The sequence below is a fragment of the Delphinapterus leucas genome, chromosome 6 (genome assembly GCF_059928025.1).
Source record: "Delphinapterus leucas isolate spDelLeu-1000000601 "Yukka" chromosome 6, BTC_Dleu_Yukka2, whole genome shotgun sequence".
Taxonomy (NCBI): Eukaryota; Metazoa; Chordata; class Mammalia; order Artiodactyla; family Monodontidae; genus Delphinapterus; species Delphinapterus leucas.
This window is the reverse complement of record NC_143134.1, coordinates 112,686,598-112,712,133: the sequence shown is the minus strand read 5'-3', so window position 1 is coordinate 112,712,133 and position 25,536 is coordinate 112,686,598. Positions and strand designations below refer to the sequence as shown.

General features: G+C 44.7%; 1 protein-coding gene across 2 annotated transcripts in view; it reads right to left on the bottom strand.

Moving 5' to 3' along the window:
- Positions 1 to 8,885: 8,885 nt before the first annotated feature.
- The window catches only part of MRRF (mitochondrial ribosome recycling factor), a 55,721-nt gene continuing 39,070 nt past the window's right edge, over positions 8,886 to 25,536 (bottom strand). For both annotated transcript variants that reach the window (XM_022578803.3, XM_089913708.1), the window contains 2 exons: positions 18,796 to 18,955; positions 8,886 to 9,462 (listed from right to left, as the gene is read on the bottom strand). In XM_022578803.3, coding sequence (XP_022434511.1) covers positions 9,385 to 9,462; positions 18,796 to 18,955 — 238 coding nt within the window. In that variant the 3' untranslated portion in view covers positions 8,886 to 9,384. The remainder of the gene's footprint in view (positions 9,463 to 18,795; positions 18,956 to 25,536) is intronic.

Sequence of the window (25,536 nt, the reverse complement as noted above, 5' to 3'; positions counted from 1 at the left end):
ATATCTATATATGTGAGATGACATTAGGTATCCTTTAAGTCATCCCCCCACCGCCCAGTAGCAATCTACCATTATGAATTTGGAAAGTATCCCTTCACAACCCTCCCTTTAAAAAGACAATTTTATAATGCAAAATAAAGACAGGCATAGTTTAAAAAAGAACTGCTTTGTGTTCCAGTCATTCTAATTTACATAAGTGGTGTCACACTTTTTATATGACTCCGTTTGCTTTTTCCGCTGCCCCTTAGAATATGTTTCGGGAGCCCTATTCTTATTGAAACATATGGCCCTGACTCATCATTGCATTGGATGGATGCACCGCATTTATTTATCCCTGGAATGGGTAGGGTTTCCACGGATGCAGATAATCAAGGGATAACACTAGAGGTAGACAGAGCAACAGCAGCAAAAGCATGGGATAGGGAGGCTGGGGCCCATCTGGGGGCTGGCAGGGGTCCAGGGTGGGGGAGCACAGGGCACTTGAGGGGGGAGCTGGGGGAGGTCCCATGCCTCAGGCCAGGAATCTGCAGTTGGCATGCTGGACATCTGGGATTGTGGGGACAGGCCCCCCCCCTTAGAACCACCCGCACAGCCTTCACAATAATTCCACTTATCCACTCTCCAAGTCCTCCCTGGGGAGGCCTCTGTTACTCTTTCCATTAATTGTCTCATTAATGACCCACTGAAGTCAAGTACCCATTGTTCTCCCGGGCCTGGGGCAGCCTCCCTGGCTTTCTCCCCCCTGGGATTCGTAAACGTCTTTCCTTCCCCTGCTTTCTTTTGGCAGGCGCCCTTATCTGGTCCCTGCAGCCCTGGCCCGGCTGGTGCTGCCTCTTCCTCCACCCCACACCCTGCGCTGCAAACCTGGGAGCCCCGCACGGCAAAGCCGCCCGCCTGGCTCACTCTCTCCCACTCTCTGTCTCTGCCTGCCTTGCTTAGCCCGCGTCTAGGTGTGTGTCTCTTTCCATTTTTCTTTTCTTTCTTTCCTTTTTATTTTTTTAAACCATCTCTCTGTTTCTCTCCCTGGCTTTCTGTCGCCTTCTCTCTTTGTGTGTACTCCTCTAGCTCCCTCTGTGTCTCCGTCTCTGCTTATCCAGTGTCTCTCTTTAGGAATACTTGTTAATGGTCTCATTGTCACCATCTGTTGCTGTTTCTGTGACCGTCTCAGCCTCTACCTGCTGATTCCTGTGCTTGTACACGTGCAGGGGTGCATGCGGGCGTGCGTGTCTTTGTCTCTCTCTGATTCTGCCCCTCTCCCTCCCTCCCTCTGGCCCTGCGTGCATCTCTCTGTCTCTCCCTGTCGGTCTCTGTCTCCCTCTCTCCTCTCCCTGACTCACCTCTCCCTGCTCATCCGTTCTCCCTGCTCATCCATCCTCCCTGGAGGGTCTCTGAACCCTGCTGATTGACTATTGTCCTGTTCCAACCCCTGCCTCACGGCCACTGCTTGCTCACCCACTGGGTCCCTGACACCCACAGAGGCCAAACCGCCTCCCTCCCTCGCTTTTCTCCCAGGTTACAGCTCCGGCTTCCCTGGGATGACAGCCTCGGGGGGTGTCAGCTCTAGGAGTAGGCGGGAGGTCCCACAGCTCCCAGATTGTGGGATTCATGCATCGGTACAGTTAAAAAAAAAATGGAGGGGACCAACAGAAGGTGACCAACTGTTGAGTTTTCTAAGCGAGGATTTTTTTTTCCTTAGTATTACCAACTTCTTACCATTCCATTACAGAAAGAATATTTTAACACCAAAAACAAAAGTAGGAAGAGCAAGATGTAAAAATACAGAATAAGGGCTTCCCTGGTGGCGCAGTGGTTGGGAGTCCGCCTGCCGATGCGGGGGACGCGGGTTCGTGCCCCGGTCCGGGAGGATCCCACATGCCGCGGAGCGGCTAGGCCCGTGAGCCATGGCCGCTGGGCCTGCGCGTCCGGGGCCTGTGCTCCGCAGCGGAAGAGGCCGCAGCGGTGAGAGGCCCGCGTACCACAATAAAATAAAATAAAATAAAGAATACAGAATAGTCCTTTAAGTTAAATAAATTTAACTTTATGGAAACATTTGCTACACTGCCTTTGTCTTACTTATTTTGCCTCAAATGGGTGTAAATGTTGTCAGGGAGCAGCAGCGGTTCTCTGGCTGAGGTGGAAACCACTGATCTTGTCCAAGCCCTTCCTTGGTACCCATAGGGAAGTGGCAGGACCTTTACTGATGTTGGAAAGGGCAAAACTGGGACAGCGCACGAGCTCTCACTGGCCACTTCAGCACCTCACAAGGTCCTTTCTAGCTCCTCTGGTCTCTTACTTAAAATAATGTATTGAGGTGGGCAGACACCAGACTCCCTGTGTTCTAAGTCTTCCTCTGGTCTGTGTGTCTTTGAACAAGTAACTTAACCTCTCTGTGCTTCATGTTTCCTCATTTCTAAAATGAGCAAACTAATCATCTCTAGAGTTGCCTAATACATAGCAAAAGCCCAGGACTTGTTATTCTTAACAGCAAAGAGGGGGTGATTTCAGCTGATCCGGAGGGCAGCCTGGGATTAGGGAAGGAAACTTCTCCTCCTTTCTTCAGAGATCCCATCTAACATGCTCAGGCATCACAAGCCCAGGAGCCAACACTCTTGTCACCGAAGCTGACACTCCCAGTAGGAGCACAGGCGAGCCCGCTCAAGTGGCATTCGTGGCCACAGGCGCCAGCAAGGGTAGCCTGGGTGGGAGAGGAGTATGGTGGGTGCCGGGGATCCTGGACGCTTGGGAGGAAGCCGTTAGGAGATGCCCAGAAACTCCCGAGGCGAGGCTGGAGGTCTCAGCAAGCAGGTAAGAGTAATTATAGAGAAACTTTGGGTTACTGATACAAACTGACTTCATTTGTATTCAAGGCCTGGCAGGCCCATTACAATCGGACAAACATTTCCTTAACACCTGCTCTGCGCCCAGCACTGTGCTAGTCAGGGGACCAAAGGTTAAAAATCAGGGGGCTTCCTTTCAGGGGACTTACACAAGGCTCACCTAGTGCCAGTGGTGCTCTGCCTCAGAGGCAGGGCCAGAGAGCCAGCAAGGCCTGCCTGGGACATGTGCCACATCTGTTCCCGGGGTCGCACCACTCAAGGGTGGTTCGCACCACTCAAGGGTGCACCCAGAAAGGAAAGCAGAGCACTTTGTAGCCAGAACTGACAGGACCTGGTGACTTACTGGATGAGGGGGTGAGGGAGGGGGAGCACAGGTGGCTCCTGATGTCCCGGCTCGGCACCTGGGTGGAGGTGATGCCATTCCGAGGAAACGCAGGACAGGGAGCAAGCCTGGGGGGCACCTGCAATCCGAGCAGGGCCGGCGGAGTTCGGGTGCATGAGGCCCATCCAAGTGGATGGCATACGCAGGTGGCAGGATGAGGAGGAATAGTTAAAGAAATGGATAGGTTGGTGCAAGGGAGGATGCGGGACCAAGGCCTTTAAAGGTTAGATAGAAATTTTGCCTACTGGGTTGCGCAGGGATTTAAAGGAGCACACACCAGGCAAAGAAAAGAGCCCAAGAAAAGACATGGAGGTGAAAAAGAGCAGCACAAAATGTTAGAAAAGCTAATAATTCCATTCAGCGTAGGCACTAGCTGTATTATTAGAGTAGTCGTGGGAGGTGTATCACAGCTAAAGAGAGAGACTGCAGAAGTTACTGAATGCCAGGGAGAAGAGTTTGGACATAATTCAGCAGGCAATGGGGGGCCATGGAAGGTTCTGGGGTAGAAGAGTGACATCATAAAGGCTGTGTTTCAGGTTGATCTAACCTAACAGCACAGGATGGATTAAAACAGAGACTAGGGACTTCCCTGGTGGCACAGTGGTTAAAGAATCCGCCTGCCAATGCAGGGGACACCCGCTGGATCCCTTGTTCGGGAAGATCCCACATGCCGCGGAGCAACTAAGCCCGTGCGCCACAACTACTGAGCCTGCGCTCTAGAGCCCGCAAGCCACCAACTACTGTGCCCGCGTGCCACAACTACTGAAGCCCACGCACCTAGAGCCCGTGCTTCACAACAAGAGAGGCCACCGCAATGAGAAGCCTGCACACCGCAACGAAGAGCAGCTCCCGTTCGCCACAATTAGAGAAAGCCTGCAAGCAGAAACAAAGACTCAACGCAGTCAAAAATAAATTAAAAATAAAACCCAAAAAACAGAGACCAGAAGAAAGGAATATAAGAGACAAGGATCATCACTCATTTATTCATTCAACAAACAGTAACTTCCTCTCTGCAGAAGCAACCCTTCTCAACCTAATGCTAATATGTATAAAATAGATAACTAATATAGGAACCTGCTGTATATATATAAAAAAAACTAAATTAAATTTTTTAAAAAAAGCAAAAACCCCCCACCAAGTCACCTAGCGTTAATATTGCACAGAAAGAAAGAGTAAATGGGTTCTACTAAACATATCAGTATTATCAATAAATATAAACGGGTTGAAGTCACCTATTGAAAGGAGTCGCATATATACAGAAAATAGAACATTTTTCAGCATTAAAAAGGAAGGATAGGGGCTTCCCTGGTGGCGCAGTGGTTGAGAGTCCGCCTGCCGATGCAGGGGACACGGGTTCGTGCCCCAGTCTGGGAAGATCCCACATGCTGCGGAGCGGCTGGGCCCGTGAGCCATGGCCGCTGAGCCTGCGCGTCCGGAGCCTGTGCTCCGCAATGGGAGACGCCGCAACAGTGAGAGGCCCGCGTACCACACACACACAAAAAAAAGTAAAAAAAAAAAAGGAAGGATATTCTGACACACGCTACAACATTATGCTAAGTGAAATACGCCAGTCACAACAAGACAAATACTGTGTGATTCCATTTATATGAGGTACTTAGAGCAGTCAAATTCATAGAGACAGAAGGTAGAATGGTGGTTGCCAGGGGCTGGGGGAGGAATGCGAGTTGTTTAATGGGTTCAGAGCTTCAGTTCCACAAGGTGAAAAGAGTTCTGGAAATTGGTTGCACAACAATATGAATGTACTTAACACTCTTAACTGTACACTTTAAAACGGTTAAAATTGGCAAATTTTATGTAATGTGTATTTTACAACAATTAAAAATAAAGATAAAAATAAGAAAGGAGTTTTAGAATGGTTCATAGAACAAAACCCAACTCTACAAAAGAAATACACCTGAAATACTGATTCAAAAAGGCTAAAAAGAAGGGAATGGGAAAGATACACCACGCAAACTTAAACAAAAGGAAAGCAAGGGCTGTGATCTTGATATATGACAAGACAGAACTCAGACTCCTGGCACTGAATGGGGCGAAGAAGATAAGAGTCAGGCTATCTCTGCAGCACCACAACACACCAGCGCTTTCACAGAGCAGAAATTACAGGAAATGCAAGAAGAAATAGAGATGCTCGTTAACAGAAGGCTAAAACATACCACTTTCAGCCCAAGTCTCATCCGGGGTCAAAAAAATCAGTAAAAATACAGAAAATCCAAACAACATAATCTATAAAATACATTTTCTGTAGATGTAACAAAACTTGTACTCCCCCACCAAAATAGAGAGTACACCTTTTCATACACATCATGAAAACTGGCCATTATTAGAGCAAAAGAAATTGCAAAGCTTCGTCCAATGGTTTCTATGGGATAAAGGATGTAGAAGAACTTTGAAAATGAAAAAGCACCTAGCCAGCATTAGTTACTGAGGCTGTCAATACTATTGTTGTTGTTATTATCATTATTCACTGCTGGGTGGTCTTTCCGCTCTCTCCCTGGTTCTGACACGTTCTAGAGGAGTCTGTCAAACAGGGGAGGTATAAATATGTAATCTTTACTGGCTCCATAAGAGCTACCATTTCTTCATTGTTTACTATGTGCCAGCCACTGTACTGTTTCACATGCAGTCCTTTACTAGAACGAGCTGTTTTATCAAAGCGAGCTTTCTGCTTCTCTTATATCACCTTCAGGGCCCACAAGTGTGCTGGGTGCATTCTGAGTACGTGCTCAGTGAAGACTTACAAACTGAAGCACACTGATCAAGGAGCCCACTTTGAAGTCAGATCTGAGTCTCAAACTTCACTTTGGCACTTACTACCTGTGTGACTTGGGCAAGTTAAATACCCTTTCTGAACCTCAGTTTTCCAATATGTAAACACAGATAGGAGTAATACCTACACCAACTAGGACTGTTCGGAAGTTTAAATGCAGTAATGCATGTAAAGTGTTCAGCATGGTACCTGGTCCACAGAGACACTTAATATACATTAGTCTGCGGCTGACTAGAATCTACCAAAGAGATAAAGAGCAGAACTTACCAAAGAGATAAACTTAGACTAGGGGTTCTTTTTTCTCAAAAAAAAAAAAAAAAAAAAAAAATTTTTTTTAAAAGTAGAAACATCTTCCAATGCATGTGAAATGATTTTTTAAAATATCATATGAGTGATAGTAAAATAAGTTACAGTAAAAAAAAAAAAAAAAAGTTACAGTACATCCTTATTGTGGAATACCATAGGAATACTGTATTACAGTGAAAAAGGATGAATTTTATCTACTTGTTCACACATGGCTATATGGCCATGATACGCTGGGGAAAAAAAAACAGCAAGCTTCAAAACAGGAACAGAATAGTTCCCATCCTTGTTTTTTAAAAATTATACATGCATAGAGAAAGGTCTGGAAGTATATACATCTAATTGTTAAAGGGAGTACAATTCAGGACTTGTGGTAAGTGTCTCTTTTAACTTCTCACATACCTTTCTTTTGTATTTTTAACACACACACACGTAGAAGAAAGAAGAAAAAAATAAACAGAAAAAAAAAGTTCTCAAATTCTCTTTGGCCTGTATTTTTCGTGGGACTTTGAAAGCTGTTGAACTGAATAGAGGAGGTGGTTAATTCTTCTGGCAAGTGTGAGAATTTCCATACCCAGCTTTTCTTTTTGAAAGAGAGAGACTGAAGGAGGGAGAATGAATTGCTCCAGCATTACTCATTCCTCAGCACGTCCAAACAGGTAGTCTCACTTGTCCCTGCCACCACTGCAGGCCTGACACACAGAGTGGCAGAGAAACTCTCTGATAAATGTCAACTGAAATAGAGCAATCAGCTGAAAGCCATTTGCTGAGCTGTCTGACTGCCCCGGGCTCCAGGTTTTCCTTTATTCATTTATCATGATATACGGCTTTGGCCAACATACACACAGGAGAGAAATTGTTGACATGTGGAACCCAAGTACAGAAAATCTTTCATTCCCGCCTCCTCCCACACCCCTACCCCCCCTCCCCGGTCTGTTCACCAAATAAGTTTTTGTTTATTTAAAGACTACAGAGGATTTGGCTGTTAAGAACCAAATGCCTTTGGAGTGGAGTTACAACATAATTTATCATTTCCTCTGTTTATTAAAAAATCCTGCATCTTTGAGAAGCACATTTGCAGTGATTGGGGGATTTCGGCCACTCACAAAAGACTGCTGCAAAGCCCCTGCCATGTGGCTTACTCCAAAAAAGGCTCCTTGATTGCTATTTCTATCCCTGTCCCTCCCCCAGCTGACTTCCGATCGTGTGATGGCTGCTCAGGGCTGGTGAATGGGGTTGGACTGAGGACAGGTAAGCGGGGCAGGAGATTATGGTTCGCTTCTTTCATCTTTGACCTAATTCTGACCTTGAATCCCGCTGGCTGTCCTGCAGCTGCTCTGCCAGTACAAGCAGAGGGAGACGTGCAACCCTTATTACCTCTCGCACAGGACAGAGTCTGAGAGGAGTCAAACAGCAATGATAACTTGGATGCTGCTTCGAAGGGAGGCAGCCAGGCCCTGCTGCTGCCAGAGTGGGTTCCTCTCTAAAGGCAGACATCTGGCAGAACTGTAATAAACTTCCCACCTTCCACCCAAGACATCATAGACAGCAGCTCAGGCCAGTGACCATGCACCTCTCGAAGACAGGGGTCACATCTCACCCGTCTTTGTATTCCCAGCACAGAGCACAGTACCTGGCACAAAGTTGGTGCTCACCGTTTGGGACAGCAGCAGGACGAAGTGGGAGGAGCACAATTGAGATCAGGCCTCAATGTGACTCCCAGGTCTGCCAGTTGCTAGCTGTGTATAACCCCAAGCAAAAAATCTTAACCTCTCTGAGCTCTCCCCTCTCTGTAGAATGAGACTGACAATGAATAATGAAACCCTCTAACACTTTGGGCAAGTTATCTAATATTGTCAAGTCTTAGTTTTCCTATTTGTAAAATGGAGATAATACTCATCTTGTGAGTTTACTGTGAAGATTAAAAATATTACCTAGAACTGTATCTAGCTCATGATGGCTATATTATGAATGAATGAATGAACAAAAGAACAAAGGAAAAAAAATTACTGGGGGGGAAACCTAACTTAACCTAGTACCCAAAGATGAGCCACAATAAAGCACTTGTCCAGCAATAACAGGTAGGCTCTGGGGACAGGGATCTCATTACCAAGTAAATGTTGAGGACAAAGGAAAGAGTAGAAAATGACAGAATAACCGTGTTAAGACCGGAAAGAAAGGAAAAGAAGCCAGCATTTGTTGAGTAGCTACTACGTGCAATTCATTCACAGCACATTTGAATGCCTACTATGTTCCAGGCATTATGCTAACTTCTAAGGAAACTAAAAATATACAGACTAATTACCAAAAAGAACAATTAAGGTTCAGATAAAAGCAGTGGACAGTGCTAGAAGAGCCAATAACAGGCGTCCTAGGTTGGGGGAAAAAACGAAGACTTCCTCAAGGAAGTGCTATCCAAGCTGAGAGCCAAGGATGAACAGGACCAGCCACGTGAGGAGTGGGAGAATGGTCCAGGCAGAGAAAAGAGCACGTGTGATGACTCGGAGGCAAAAGCACTGCTCTGGATGCTTACACATAGGTACTCAGAGATCATTAATTCAGACTGAGTCCATCCTTTCCTTTGCGGTTGTTATTCTTTCCAATCAATTTACTTAGATTTTATTGTTTGGTTAGAAAATGGGCCTCTAGCAAAGGTATCCAGGCACAGGTGAAGGCCCACATTGGCCCAAGCAGAGTTCAAAGGTGGGGACAGGGCCTGACTAATTGTTTGAAAAGGAGGCTACCAAGGTGAGGCGCAGGCAGTGCCAAGCCTGCCAATGGTCCTGACAGCTCGGTGATGTCACAGTCAAGGCAAATGGCCTGAGGAAAGGCCCTCTGTCAGCAACAGAGACTCTCTGAGGGCCACCCAGGCCAGAAGGTCCAGAGCAGATGGGGTGGACAGGGGACAGGAGGAAGGGAATCAACAGTGTCCCACTGGAAGGCTGGGCCTTCCAAGGACTGACAAGTGCATGGGGACAGCCTTCCGTGTGGATGGGGTAGAGAGGTGCCAATTTGCCACCCATGGGACCCACTAGAAACTGGGCTTGGGAGCACTGCTGGCCCCTGGGGGATTTTCATCCAAGGAGTTCTTTGGTTTTCACTGCCAGATGTCTGTCCAGCTCTGCAACTGTGTCGTCGGCCATTTGGCTGATCTGCAGAAACACAAAATGAGACAACCTGATAACTGGGGCTGAGAAGGGGAGGGGAAGAAATATTCCAGAACTATGAAAGCTTATCTGGGAAATAATAATGGTGACAAAAGCTCACATGGATTGCATCCCAGCCGGGCACTCTACTAGAGAACTTTGTATACGTACTCTTAGTGACTCCTAACAGCAAGAAATAGATACCATGTGATAGTATTATCATTCCCATTTCACAGAGGAGGAAACTGAGGCAGTTAAAATCACTTGTTCAGGATACACAGCTAGAACGCAGCAATGACAGACTTTAATCCCAGGTAGTCTGACTGCACAGCCCAAAATAGTTAACTATTATTACAGAGTACAGAGAAGCCAGTCTTATCTGTCCCTTAATGAACATCTAGAATTTCCTACACCTCAGACACTCTGCTATATAAAGCCCTCATACCAATTAATAAGGAGAATATTAAGATCCCAAGAGACAAGCAGAAAAAAAGTACTGAAAAAAGCTGAAGTACCCCTGGTTAACAAACATGGAAAATTCAATAGACACTGAAGAAGTGCAAATTAAAACAAGACATAATTTAGTTATCATAGTTAACAAAATTTGATGTTGTGGTTTTTAATTATAATATTCAATGCCAGAGCTATGGTGAAATGGATAAACTCACATATCACCGATAGGAATTCAAATCGATGCAAATGTTCTTATTACCATTTTTTAACCCCAAACTCTCTCAACTGGGAAATTACCACATAAATGGAATCCGAGAAAATGTTCTTAAGTTCTATATGCGAAGATATATACCAAAGCTTATAATCATAAATCAGAAAATTTAAAATGACAGCACATGTAATTGAATACATACAGCTGTTAAAAAGGGTTAAGACTGTCTATTTCTCATGGAGAGGGTATAAATATAAATAACATTCCAGTATATAGCTCTGAAATGTCTGTTTTATAACAAGCCTGGATTGCTTTTGTAATCAGAAAAAGAAATAATGTTTCAAGATATTATTTATAATATCATGGAAACATGCTCATGTTACCCTTGAATTAAAGAAAAAGCAGAATACAAAATGTGTATATACATAGTAGAAATGATCTCAAATACGTTAAAAATACACGTTTTTTAAACTAAAAGAAAATGTGTCAAAATGTTAATAGTGATTATCTTTTAGTGATGGGAAGACAGGAAATGTATTATTCATGTCGGTATCTGTCACATTTAGCATAAAACTTAGTACATAGCAAGTGCTCAGGAAATATTTGCTAAATGAATCATTATTAGTTTTCTGTGCTTTTCTATATTCTCCACACTTTCTGCAATAAACATATACTCCCTCAAAGAATGAAAAACAAAACACAGTACAGAATTTAGTGAGTGTTGCAGCCTCCCTCTCATGTCTAAAGGGACCTCAGGCAGGAAGCCTCAGGCAGGAAGCTTTGAAGGGGGCTGCGTGGTGCCCAGGATCTGTGTGCTCAGCCGTACAGCGGCTGTGTGACATCTTTATTTGCAGACCACAGGCCCTGGCCAGGAACTGGGAAATAAATGCACTGGAAAGGATTTGGAGCAATTGGTTCCAGGCAGGGGGACAGCCAGGTTCTTGCCATAGCAGCAGCTGCATATTTTGTAGTGGGGAGAACAAGGCTTTCCACTGGGGCTGTCGGGCACTCCGGAACAGGACCAGCTTGAAACAGCCGCTTGGGCCTCCTCACTCAGCCGACACAAACCCTTGACAGGCTTCTTGTGCCCCCACCCCGAGCAGCCGCCTTGCATGGGGTGTGGCGTGGTGCCCAGCAGCACTTCAGCACCTGCAGGGTGGCAGCCTGGGATGGCCAGGAACGAGGGCTGCAAGCCTCCTCTGGAAAAATGGTGTTTGGGGCCAGAGACTGGGACTGGGGGGAGGAAGAGTACCTACAGGAACAATCTGATAACATGCGTCATGGGTTAAATTCTCAGTGGGGTGACAATGTGCAAGTTCCCACTTTGAGTCTCAGTTTCCTCATCTCTCAAATGGGGATGCTACTCGCTTCCTCAGAGAGTAACTGTGAGGGTTAAACAAAATCATGAATATACAAGTACATTTAAACTGGTTATTTGCTATGCAAATGTTGCTTGTGTTACTCTGATTTTTACTATCACTTTCTGACTTCTTTTCAAATTAATCAATTGATGAAAATATTTACTAACTCTCTGCCGTATTATAGGCACAAAGTGCCCTTGGGACAGTCCGCCTGCAAGTTCCTCTTCTCCATCTTAACATAACGATGATTAACAACAACAAGGATACCAACAACAGCATCTATTTACTAGGAGCCCGACACTGGGCTAAAAGCTTTACATGCATTATTTCACATAATCCTCAAAATGTATGAAATACTATTATTGTCTCCCTTTAATATACTGTGAATATTAATGATTTCACCTGACAGTTGCACAGTAGTTCACACTATGCAGAAATGTTTTGTCCTCTGTTACTTCGTTCAAATCCAACAACGTTACATACCTCTACTATAAGGCAGGTGGGACAGGTATTATCCCCATTATACAGAGGAGTAGACGAAGGCACAGATGTTAACTGACCTGCCCAAGATCACATAAAAAATCAGGGGTAGGTGAGTTCTTGGCTCAGAACTCACCTACCCCTGATTGCCAGTTTAATGCTGCTACTCCCTTTGGGGAGCCCACAGAACCTGGCCTAGTCCTTCCTCATTCAAGGGAGGCTGTGCTAGACTCATTAAAACAGTTAATCCCGTTCCCATATTCAAAGCCATACGGTTGAGACAGACAGGAGTAGGATGGCAAAGAGGGCAATTACTGAAGACCAGCAACCATACTGGCTACTTGAAAGTGTGTTGTGTCATTTGGTCCTCTTACCAATCCTGTGAGATACGCATTACTTCTCCCACTTTACAGATGAGGAAACGGGCCCAGAAAGGTGAAGCCGTTTGCTGACCTTAACAGCTGAGAAGTGAAAGAGCCAGAATTCGAATCCAGCCCAGTCTGACTCCAGAGCAAGAGCCCTTTCCGTTACAACATGCTGCCTCATAAAGATAATAACGTCGTCATCAACATCATCATCACTGTCATGGTCATGATCGTCATCATCACGTTGGCTCCTTATACGTTCAGGAAAATGAAAGGCAGAGACAGAAAAGGGAGACGGGTGAGAGCACACAATACACCCCTGGGGCAGGCCTGGGGAGCAAAGCTCAGGACGCCCACAGTGCCGGTGGGTGCTGCTCCCACCCACTGCCTCACTCAGTCCAGCCTTCCTGCCTGCCTGCCTGCCTGCACAGTCTGCTAGGAGCCCTTCAGCCCCACTAGCACCCAGCTTCACTTCAGAGCGGCTCTGTTTCTCAGAGAAAAGCGGCAGTGAAAGGATCTTGGCCAGATTTACTGGTGGTTTCTGCCAAGTGCTTTAATGTTCAGCAGACCCATTTATGGCGACTAAAGTGAAGGTGAAACAGCAGGCTGACAGATGTCAGAGTCCCAAGTGGGAAGACCCTGGCCCTTCCTCAGCAGAGCTGGCCTGGGCTGGGGGTTGGGAAGATTGTAGAGGAGAGGTGGGGATCAGACGTGACTGCAGGAACAGGACCTACAACTGAACCCTTTTATTCTTATATACCGAAGATGAAACACTTTTATAATACAGTTTAAAAAAATCTGACTCAAAAGAATTTTGGAAATTAAAAAAAAAAGAATAAAATTACAATTGTTCATAATCCAAATGACCACCATTAACATTTTGAAGTAAATAAGCTGCCAACTTTTTCACATACATGATATTTTTTCATTATAAAAATGGAATATTATAGTGTAACCTACCTTAAAAAAATACATTCCAAAAGCATTTACTGTATCTGTAAAGTATAACTGTCTATATATAGAGATTCCAGTGAATGGATGTAAAGCAAGCTATTTTCCTACTATCAGAAATTTAGACAGTTTCTAGTTTTCTATTATACATAATACATCAATGGACACTGCTGTAGATAAGATTCTTGATAACTTATTTTACTTTACTTTATTTTTTTATTTTTATATTTTTTGCGGTACGCGGGCCTCTCACTGTTGTGGCCTCTCCCGTTGCGGAGCACAGGCTCCGGACGCGCAGGCTCAGCGGTCATGGCTCACGGGCCCAGCCGCTCTGCAGCATGTGGGATCTTCCCAGACTGGGGCACAAACCCGTGTCCCCTGCATCGGCAGGCGGACTCTCAACCACTGCGCCACCAGGGAAGCCCTTGATAACTTATTTTAAATAAATCCCTAAGTCAATGAATCAGAAATTGTATGGGTTTTGGTATATACTACATTATCCTCTAGAAAGGTTTATGGATTTATAGAAAGAATAAATCTTTTCTGCAGAGTGTGGAAGTAAAAACAATACTTCTAAGATGAGCAACATTTTAAGTTCACATTAAAAATTCTAGGTTCAAGTGTTAGGGATTAGAAAGGCAAAAAATTTTTAAAATATACATATTCTAAACACGCTGCAAGTGATTTAGACAGCACGTATCAAGAACCTTAAAAATATGCGGCCCCTTTATGCCATAATTCCACACATGAGACTCTACCCTAGGGAAGTCATTTCAACAAAGATTTATCTATAAAAATATTCACTGCAACCTTATTTATAACAAAAAATGTTTAAACAAACTAAATGTTCAACAAGAGGGCTTATGAAAGTGAATTATGGTATAACCACAAGATGGACTATTTTGCAACCATCAGAATGAGGCTGTTTACAAAGACTTTTTTTAAGGAAAAGAAAATGCTAATAGTCAATGCTAAACAGAAAATAAAAAGCTGGATACAAAATTGTACGTAAACTATAAGTTTTCAATCATGTTAAAAACTATGTAGTTAAAAAAGGGGAAGGGGGAAGGAGAAACATCCCCAAATGTGGGACTATGGGGTGAATTTTTCTCCATTTTTAAGAACAGTCTTCTGAATTCTCTACATTTTCTACAATGAGCCTACACTGCTCAGAAACAAAGTAAACAAATACATTTAAAAAAACTTTTTGATAAAGCAACAATCAGCCCCTGCCTTGCTTATTTAAAATAAATAAATAAAAAAATAAAAACAAAAAAATCACACCCAAAACTCCAGATCGGTGCCTTCTGTTGGGGAAAAAGGACAAAATGAAGTGTGCAAAAAGACAATTAATATTTACTTTACTCAAGCTTTTCTGTAAGAAGTTAAACAAAATGATCCCCATTTGAAGGCATTACCAAAAATGTTAACATTGTTTCACATATCCCTTCAGTGTGGGATGAAGAAAACACTTATCTGAATGAAAGAATAAGAATGACCATCATTACAGTGGCTTTACTCAGATATGTGGAGAAAAAAAATCAATAAAGGTTAGGCACAAAACAGTAATAGTATTTCCTCCCTCCCTCCCTCCCTCCCTCCCTCCCTCCCTCCCTCCCTCCTTCCTTCCTTCCTTCCTTCCTTCCTTCCTTCCTCCCTCCCTCCCTCCCTCCCTGCCTCCCTCCCTCCCTCCCTCTTCCCTTCCTTTCTTGGCCACACTACATGGTTTGCAGGATCTTAGTTCCTCGACCAGGGATCGAACCCGGAACCTATAAGTGAAAGTGTCGAGTCCTAACCACGGACCCCCAGGAAGTCCCAACTGAGTATTTTCTCGTGCAAACTTTTAACCATATGACAGTAAATAAAGTTATTAACAACAATGGTAAGAACTAATATTTAAGTGATAATATCTTAAATAATAAAGATTATTGCACTGGATATATCATGTAATATATATAGTATGATCCTTTTTCTTGTAATATTACATATGTGTTTACAGAGATAACTTGAAGGCCTGCAAGAATATGTTAACAAGGGTAATCTCTGGGTGATGAGATTCCAATTACTTTCTTCTTAATTTTTTTTTTTTTTGTGGCCTCTCCCATTGCGGAGAACAGGCTCCGGACGCGCAGGCCCAGCGGCCATGGCTCACGGGCCTAGCTGCTCCGCGGCATGTGGGATCTTCCCGGACCAGGGCACGAACCCGCGTCCCCTGCATCGGCAGGCGGACTCTCAACCCCTGCGCCCCCAGGGAAGCCCTTAATTTTTTAATATACGCTAAACATCTATTAGTTTAGTATAAGAAAAAAACTCATAAAGTTGTTTTCATTTTGGAAAATAATAATAATCAACAGTAATAAGCACGGAATAAAAAATCTAATCTGAAGAGGAAGGTGAAAAGGCAGGTGCTGATGAGTGAAGGCTTTGGGCGAGATCTTTGTCAAGTAGGTTTTATCAAGAGTGCTGGTATAGGGGCTTCCCTAGTGGCGCAGTGGTTAGAAATCCGCCTGCCAATGCAGGGGACACGGGTTTGAGCCTTGGTCCGGGAGGATCCCACACGCCGCAGAGCAACTGAGCCCGTGCGCCACAACTACTGCGCCTGCGCTCTGGGGCCCACGAGCCACAGCTACTGAAGCCCGCGTGCCTAGAGCCCGTTCTCCACAACTGGAGAGGCCACCCAATGAGAGGCCTGCGCACCGCAATGAACAGGAGCCCCCGCTCGCCGCAGGTAAAGAAAAGCCCGTGCGCAGCAGCGAAGACCCAACGCAGCCAAAAATAAAAATAAATAAATTTAAAGAGAAAAAAAAAGAGTGCTGGTGTAAAAAAATAATAAAACTAAAAACCCAAAAAACAAAATCAGTGAACAAATCAAACAAAACAACAACAAGCACACAGATAAAGAGAATGGATTTAGTAGTAACCAGAGGGAAGCGGGGTGGGAGGAGGACAAAATGGGTAAAGGGGGTCAGCTGTATGGTGATGGGTGGAAACTAAACTTTTGGTGGTGACCGCACTGTAGTGTGTACAGAAGTCGAAATATAATGTTGTATACATGAAACGTATAGTATTATAAATCAATGTTACCTCAATAATTTTTTTAAAAGTACAAGAAGACAGATTACAAAAAAAAGAAAAAGGAGGTTGCTGGACATCTGATCATTCTTTCTTTTTTCAAGGAGCGTGGGCTCTGGTCCCTGAGGCAGATGCCCAGACTTGCTGAGTGAGGAGTGCCTGACAGGCCCCAGAGGTCCACAGGCTCACCACCAGGAAGCAACACAAAGGCCAAGTGTCAACCGCAGCGATGGAATCCCCTGGGAGATAGACATGGAGCTGCCCCAGCTAGACTCTTCCAAGGCCTGGGCAGTGCTCAGAAAAGGCCGGGCTAGTCTCTGAACCTCTGTGAGCTAATGCAGGCAAAGAGGAGGGATCAAAGAGGTCAGGAAGGGCACTCCGAGGGGCTGGTGTCACCTACTCTAATGGTACTTCTAGCATCCCAGGGCAACCCTTCAAGGGAGGAATTACGAATCCCATTGTACAGAGGAAACAGACTCCAAGGAGTCAAGTAACTTCTCCAAGGTTATAAGACATCAAGTGCGGAACCACCTCTTTCTAACACTGGTGCCGTTACAGGGGTATGCTGCAATGCTTCCAGGTCACTACCTTTCCTGTCTGCTTTCGCATATCTGGGAGTTCTTTAAAAATGCACATTCCTAGGCAGACCTACTGAATCAGAAAATGCAGGAGTGGGCCGGGCATCCATCTAAAATTCTCCCCTGGGTGACTGCTGGGCCTGGTCGACGACTAGCATTCTAAGTGCGAGTCTAAGAGGAGGGAGTAGTTAGCCAGTTAACGGCCTCCTCCTGATGAGCCCCTAACGGCTCTCCTAGCCTCCCGCATCTTCCCTTTTTACTCCCCATCCTGCCCACACTCCTGTTCAATCTTCCTAAGATAATGCTTTTATTGTGGACGAGGAGGCTTTGGGAAAGCCCTTTATATTATGCTAAACATTAAAAATTCTATCTTCTCAAGACTGGTAAATTCATCTTCCCATCTTAATTCCACTAGTACCACTCAAGTTCAGGCCACCAACATTTCCTGGTTGGATTTCTGCAACAGCCTCCGGGCCTCCGTTCTTGCCCTTTACCATCCGTTTTCCACCCAGCCACTGCAGTCATCTTTTGAACACAAGTGTGAGGCCCCACTGTCTGAAAAAATAATCGTTCAAGGGAGCTCCTGTTTCAGAATTACCTGGGGAGCATTTTAAAATGCATACCCCTAGGTCCCACCCCAGACTCACTGACTCAGTCTCTGGGAGTGGAGGGGGAGGGGAGGGGAGGATATACATATTTTTATTAGCTCCTCAAGTGACTGGAATGCTGTGATGATAGATTAGATTAGAATATTGTTCAACAAGTATTCACTCCTTCCCCCAGACCTCCATGAACATATATACTTCCCTGCCCCAGTGGTGCTGGGCTTGGCCCGTAAGATCTGCTTGGCCTGTGGGTTGTGACAAGAGCAGGTGCTTAAAATGTACTTGAGGAGCTGGGCTCTTGGCATCTGCCGTTGCCATGAAAAGATGCCCCGGGAAGCTTGTTGACTCCAGAAGATTGGAGAGATGTACAGCAGACTTGAGCCCCATCCAAGATCTGAAGGCAAGAAGTACACTGAGCCCAGCCTAGAACGGCTACATCCCAGCTGACCCACGGAAACAAGAATAAGAAATAATGCTTGATATATAAATCACTGAGTTTTGAGGTACTTTGCTACATGGCATTCTTGTGGCCACAGATGACCGATAAAGATGCAGAGCCAATGTGGGAACCTCTGGACGTGTTAAAGTTCAGACTCCTCATTCTGGTATACAAGACCTGCTATGAATTGGCCACTGTGTCTTCTCTGTCCATTCCCAGCGTCATCCCGGGTCCAAGCCTCGGTTATCTAACTGAATGGTGTTCTTTTCCATCACCATACCTTTACATATGCCGTTCAACATTTCCCCCTCGCCTCTCACTATTTCACTCCAGTAGCTCCTTTAAGACTTGTTGAAGTGCCACTACTCAGCACACTGAGAACAGGGCCAAGTCCCCAATTCTCCACACCAGACAACCAGGCATAGACAGGAGAGCATCAGAGTATAGCCTCTGAGATCAGTCTGCTGGGTTTGGATCCCACTGCTGCCGTTTACCAGCAGCGTGGCCTTGGGCAAGTTATCTACCTTCTGTGGACCTCAGTTTCCTCACCACCCACCTCACAGCTTTGTAGTGATGAGGATAAATGAAGTGCTGTAAAGCATTCAGCTTAGAGCCTGGAACACAGTGGAAGGTCAGCAGCTACCTCTCCTCCTCCTTATTCCCAGGGTCCAGTGAAGGGCCAGGTCCAGAACAGAGACTCAGCCAATACCGATCACATCAGTGAAAGAACTAGGAGTATTCCATTTTCATTCTCCTCACTTCAGGCATGAACACGTGATCTTCTGGGTCAGATACATAAGCACTACATCTGTTGGCAACAGTACCTGTTTCTCTATGAGCCTAATGGTGTCCTCCGAGGCCTTATCCTTCGATTTCTTCAGCTTATTCATTGCGTTGGTACGAACCTTCCGTAAAGAGTCTTTGGCCTTGTTGGTGTTCTGTCTAGCCAGTTTCGCCAGCATCTCCCTGTGCTCCCTGGTTACTCTGATAAAAGACGAAAGAACATTCAACAAAATCATCCCACACGTTAACAGCCAGCCAAGAATTCAACATCACTTTGCCCACTAGCTCAGCAGTTTGTAACTTTACTCTCTGCCGGTGGAGGGTCTTCACGTTCCTGACACACGCCCATGGGGATGCTCAAGGTCAAGGAGAGTTCCTGGTGAGATAGCTGAGAACAGTCAGTAAGAAGAGTGTTGCTTAAAAGCATGAGCCAGGGAGTCTAGGCAGGCCTGAAGTCAAATCTTGGCCATGCCCCTTACCAGATGCATAGCTGACTTCCCCTCCTCAGAGTTCCCATCTGTACAATGGGGATAGTCCGTACCTGACTTAAATGGGTGGTGTGAAGATTGATTATGCGATGATGTGTGTTTATTGTTTAGCACTGACCTTGGCACATTTTAAGTGCTCAATAATAGGAAGCAACTATTAGCTATAATTCCACCCTTTTGTCTCCAGCTAAAGAAAGCAGTGCTAATGGATGATGATGCTACAGAAATAGCATCATCTCTATACCTCTAAATCACCCAAAACAAATAAGCAGCAACCTTCAGAATCTTAACTATTATTATAGCAAATTACTTGTAAATCACCTCAACACTGACCCAGACACAACATGTCAGACACAACCACTGCACCAGTTAACTTCCTTAAAGTACCCATGAGTGTCTGGCACATTAAAAATGCTTAATGTCAGTTATTTTTACTATTAATATCCTCATCAAAGTAACAACAACGAGCACATTGAAGGGCTATTGTAAACACCTGCGACAGGCACTTTATAAGTTTTTGTAAGTTGACCCTTACAACTGTATGAGGCAGTTATTCTTCCTATTTCACAGTTAATCATCACAGCAAGCCAGCAAAGTGGTCTAGCGTGTTCGTCCTGCCTTCATTTCTTGGTCGTGTGCGCACTGAGTGCCTACTACCTGTCAGAGTTCTGGTTGCACAGAGTGTGCTACGATGAAGGTGACAGACCTCTGTGCTGTTCTGAGGGAGCTTAGCTAGGGAGAGAGCTAAGTAAACAGACCTTTACAATAGAGCGTGTCTGAGTTTGGGGAGGGGTCAGTTTGGGGAGGGAAGGCTTTCCTGAGGAAATAATATCTAAGCATGGTAGTCATTAGGTTTGTTCACTAATATTCTGGTTTTTATTCCTTCCAGTGGGAATGCACTTCCCCATCCCCTCTGAAGTTCGGTGTGGCTGTGCAACTCGCTCTGGCCAGTGAGATGTGAGCAGAATGGGTGTCGCCTCAGGGCAGAAGGTTTATAAGCCAGCGTGCACTGCACCACATTTGTTTCTGTTGGCCGCAGTGCAAGTTGGGAGGGAGCTTCCATCCGCTTAGGCCCCAGAGAGACTATGATGAACAGTGCCCCATGCATCATGAGCAAGAAATAAATTTCTGTTGTTTTAGCCATGGAGATTTGGGGGTTGCTAGTTACTAGAGCACTGCCCATCCTATCCTGACTAATACACCACAAGGATCTAAAGAATGAGGGCAAAGTTGCCAATACAGGTAGGGATCTCCAGGAGGAAGAAAGAGCATCGTACAAAGGCTTTAAGTTACAACGAGATCATGTTCATGTGAGGGACTGACTGGAGCACAGAAACAGAGAAGGGAGTAACAAGAAAAGAGGCTGGAGAGCTGTATCACAGAGGGTCCTGTAAGATCATGAACTCCATTTCATGGATGAAGAAAATAAGGTCCAAAGAAGTTTGGCTATCTTACACAAAGTCAAACCTAGGCTGGCCTGTCTCAGAAGCCAATGGTCTTAGTATGAAAAAATTCCTCTGCCTCCTCGGTCCTGAACTGGAGATCACTGGCATGTGGTTCTTGATCCTCAAATCTACGTGGTTTCGGTTTAGTAAGATAATCCCAAGTTCTGGGTATGTGTTCTGTGCGAAACAGTGGCAAACAGGTGTTAAAGGTTTAGTGGCATTTACCTGGTATTTTTTTCCTGATAGGACGAGAAAAAAAATTAAAGAATTCTGAGAACGAATAAGCTCTGAGGACAAAGTGGACAACTATGTGATAAATAAATCCTTCTGGATCCGGCTATTTGAATTCTCAAAATTCTTAAAACATTCTCAAAATAAAAAGAATCCTGATGACTACCATTACGGAGCCCCTCAATGCCAGATGAGTACTTTACCTCGCTGAACCTCACAACTTATCAAACTAGATTCTAAAACCCCCATTTTCCAATGAGGAAATTGAGGCACACAGATGGGCTTGAGTGACAGAACTGGGATTCAAATCCAGAATTTTGTAGCCTGTATTCTTCCCACTAGTCCATGCTGCCCACCCCTTGCAATCTATTTCAAATAAATTACGCGCTGCTGTCGCAACTTCTGCTTCCAGGCACAAAGCTTTTTTCAAAGTCAGTAATATGAATCTTGGGACTGAAAAGGACAAAACCACCATGTCAGGAGTTTAGGGATTTGGATCAGATCTTGTTACTTTTATGGTTTTTAATTCATTGAACAAAAATCATGCTGACATGTTTAGGTCTCTTTTTTGTTCTGCCAAAGCATATGTCAGTATAAGGAAGGAACAGGAAAATTAAAACTTGATCCACTGATTCAAAAAACTTAATCCTGCTGAAATACTAGGAGGGGCAGAAAATAAATGCATCTAAGTCTGTAAGAAACCTTTTAACTTCTCTACAGAGAAGTATTTCAATCTTATATTTCATATGTAACTTGAAATAGGTAGCCTGCTTTTTAGACAATCTTTAATAAAATAAAAAAATTATCTAACCAACTTCTTTTTCACTACATTGTTATATTTAACATGGAGAAAAAAAAATCACACATTCAAAAATACATAAACTGGGATTCAAAAAACCCTTAAGAATAAATGGCTGTATAAAGAAAACAAATTCATAATATATGTAATTTGGCCTTAATAAAGTGTATTTTTTATATTTATTAATGTAAATGTGACCTTACTACACTATTAACACGTTTCCATATATAATAGTATTCAGTTATTGACACTGACAAAAATATTTCAGTTTCAGGATGCAAATACAGAGGTAGTATTCTAAGGAAATGGAGAGGGGAGTGCAGTGGCGGGGGTGGGGGGGAGGCGGGGGGGGGGAGGGGGAGGGGACACCAGGCACAGGAAGGGCTGAGAAGAAGAGAGGCATCTCTGCATGCTGGTTCCCGGTGTTGAGCTGAAGGTATCCAAATTACAAGATCAGAAGCAGTCAGGATGATGGAAAGGCACTGGTTCTGAAGTCAAGACAGACATTTTATTCCTGTATCTATCACTCAGAAGCTGACTATCCTTGGGCAAGATAATTAATCTCTCTCAGCCCCAGTTTCTTCATCTCTAAAATGAAGATAATAAGAACACCTTACAGGGTGATTGGGAGATGCACACACGACATTATATAAAGTACCAACAATAAAGATAGCAGCATATAGTAGCCTTGAATAAATCTGATCGTGTTTATGAATGTTTTAATCAAACACACTTAATTACTTCCTCATGAAACAACGAGGGCACATCTGTTTTAGAAAAGAAACATACTATATTATGGAAATATTTTAATTCCTTTCCAAACCAGTGATTAATACATCTGATCGTCTCCATCTCGCATTCACAGGGTTCTGTGAGTACAGGCTAGCTGTATTCCAGGCTCTGGGCTCAGCCGGTTGGTTCTGAGCACCGGCTCTGCACTTGGCATGCATTCACTCATCAAGCACTGGCTGAGGCCCCGGGGTTCCCTGCCAGATCCCGGGCTGGGCTGAGGAGCACCAGAGACGAGGTGGGCCTGGTCCAACTTCTCCAGAGGCTCAGTCCAGCAGGGTAGACAAACTTGTCAACCTCTACTTAGGAAGAGCACGACTGCTGCTAGGACGGATGGACAGGCCTTCTGCAGGAGGAGCATGCAGAGAGTACAGCTCATTCTGTCTCAAGGTTTGGAAAATGCCCCAGAGACGCACAGTAGCTCGTCAGCTGCAGAAGAAAGGAAAGGGCACTCCAGGCAGAAGCACAGTGGGAGATGTAACGGCAGGAAGGCATGAGGCTGAAAAAGGTGCATCAGGGTCAAATTTGTTCTGTGGACCTGGAGTTTTCAAATTCTTCTTTAGCCACAAAACCCTGGCTTCAAAGAAAAGCAAGGCAGAGGCCCCATTTATAAAATGGATAAAAAGCTCTTTCAGTTAATGAGGGGAAGGGCACTAGGGGAGGGGATGGTACTCCATCCTACCCTGATGCCCCTCCACTTCTGCACCTGCCACTTACTGGCTGAGTGACCTTAATCAAGCGATTTAAACTCTCTGCGCCTTGGTCCTCTCATCTGGAAACAGAAATTGAAAATAAACAAACAAAACCCCCAGCATCTACCTTTCAGAGATCTTGTGAGGATTAGGTGAGATAATATATGGAAAGTACACAGTACAAAGCCTGATAGAAACAATCAGAAAATGTAAGCTGCCTTTGCTGCTATTGTTGTTTATGTTTTGGCAACTATGGAGGCATCTTCAAATAATGAACAGTTTATTCATGGAAGTTTTTATCAACAGAGAGATGACAGGGCAAACAATCTGTGCTCCAGCAAGATGACTTTTTGAGATCTGACTAGTAATTTAACATCTTGTGTACATTTAAAAATCCAAATGTTCCCAGCACATAGCCATGAATTTTTCTCTTTCTGGTGTTAATTCATTCACTTAGTTTGTAGTTTCATTCAGCAGCTCTTTACTGGGCACCTATGGCATTCCAGCCACTATGTCAGAGTGAGTTTACAGTCTGGCCTGGAAGGCAGTCATTAAACACATGCATAATTAATCAATAAGTTACAGTGGTAAGAAGCATAATAAAGACATGTTGAGCTCTATGAAAATAAGCAGGGGAAAGGAGGCTGAGCAAGCTCTCCTGTGGGATTCCAGAAGAAAGTGTGAAGATATTTAAGTTAAGGGATATTCAAGTTAAGATGAAGAAGAGTGGAGAAGCTAGGGAAGATCATTCCCACTAGAAGGAATGGCCCGTGTAAAACAAAGGCCTTTTTCCAGGTAAAGTTCTGGGGGAACTGAAGAAAGGCAGTGTGGCTGCAGCACAGAAAGCAGAGAAAGACTGTGCCCAGTGAGGAGGCCGGCAGGGCTGGCAAGGGCGAGACTAGTACGCAGGCCCTTCAATGCCGTATTCAGGCTTAGCAGATCCACTGATGGATGAACGGACACATAAATGGGGTAGGTACACACAGTGGACTACGAGTCAGCCTAAAAAGGCAGGAAGTTCTGGTACACGCTACATCATGGATAGACCTTGAAAAGATTATGCTAAGTGAAATAAGCTAGAATCAAAAGGACAAATATTATATGATTCTGCTTATATGACGTACCTGGTATAGTCAAATTCATGGAGACAGAAAGTAAAATAGCGATTATCCCGGACCTGGGGGATCGGGGACTGGGAAGTTGTCGTTTAATGGCTACAGAGTTACTGTTTTGCAAGACGAAGAGAGTTCTGGAGACTGGCTGCACAGCAATGTGAACGTACTTAATACCACTGAACTGTACATTTAAAAGTAACTGAGGGCGCAGTTATTCCCTGGTGGCGCAGTGGTTGAGAGTCCGCCTGCCGATGCAGGGGACGCGGGTTCGTGCCCCGGTCCGGGAAGATCCCACATGCCGCGGAGCGGCTGGGCCCGTGAGCCATGGCCGCGGAGGCTGCGCGTCCGGAGCCTGTGCTCCGCAACGGGAGAGGCCACAACAGTGAGAGGCCCGCATACCGAAAAAAAAACAAAAACAAAAATAACTGAAATGGTAGATTTTTAATGTATATCTCACCACGATAAAAAGAAAAGAAAAAAAGGAGAGAAAAAGATTGTTTCTAAGAACAACATGGAATATCACAGACGTCTGAGTGAGGCAGAGGAAACGTGATCAGACTTGTATTTTGTGCAGAAACCAATGTACAAACCAGATCTAAGGATATGGCGAAAGTCTGCCCAGAAGCCTCTAGGCCCGCGGATGGGGAGCTCAGGGCCTAGCCTGTAGTGGCTTCTCGGCTGGATGATGAAGACAGTAGCCTTTTCCGCCAGGGTCAGAGAGCCTCCCCGAATAAGGCAGGGGTTTTGGCTGAGCTGGGAGGGTCACACTTTGTTTGTACAAACTCCATCAGGCGGGTCTTCCAGTAACATCCTGGATGGGGGCTTTCTGCAAAATTCCTTGAGCATGTTCCCATGAACAACAAACCGAGGGGCATGCCCCTCTGGTAACTCACAAAGCAGAGAGTCCCCCCAGCTGAAATGATACTTCCTATGGTTTCAACGAGAACGGGACATGTGCAAAGCCATTCATCAGGTGTACATCAGAGGAAGCTACGCTCAGCGTGGCAACTGCAGTAAAAACCAGTTACTGGGCTGGCCAAAAAGTTCGGTTGGGTTTTCGTTAACATCTTACAGAAAAACCCAAATGAACTTTTTGGCCTGCCCAATATAATATGTCAGACTTCAAAAGGATCTTTGGTCACTTAAAGGGGACTTAAAAAGGTAGAAAGGACACATGTTAGAGCCAGGAAGACCTAAGTTGGCATCTCTGCTCTGCCACTTGT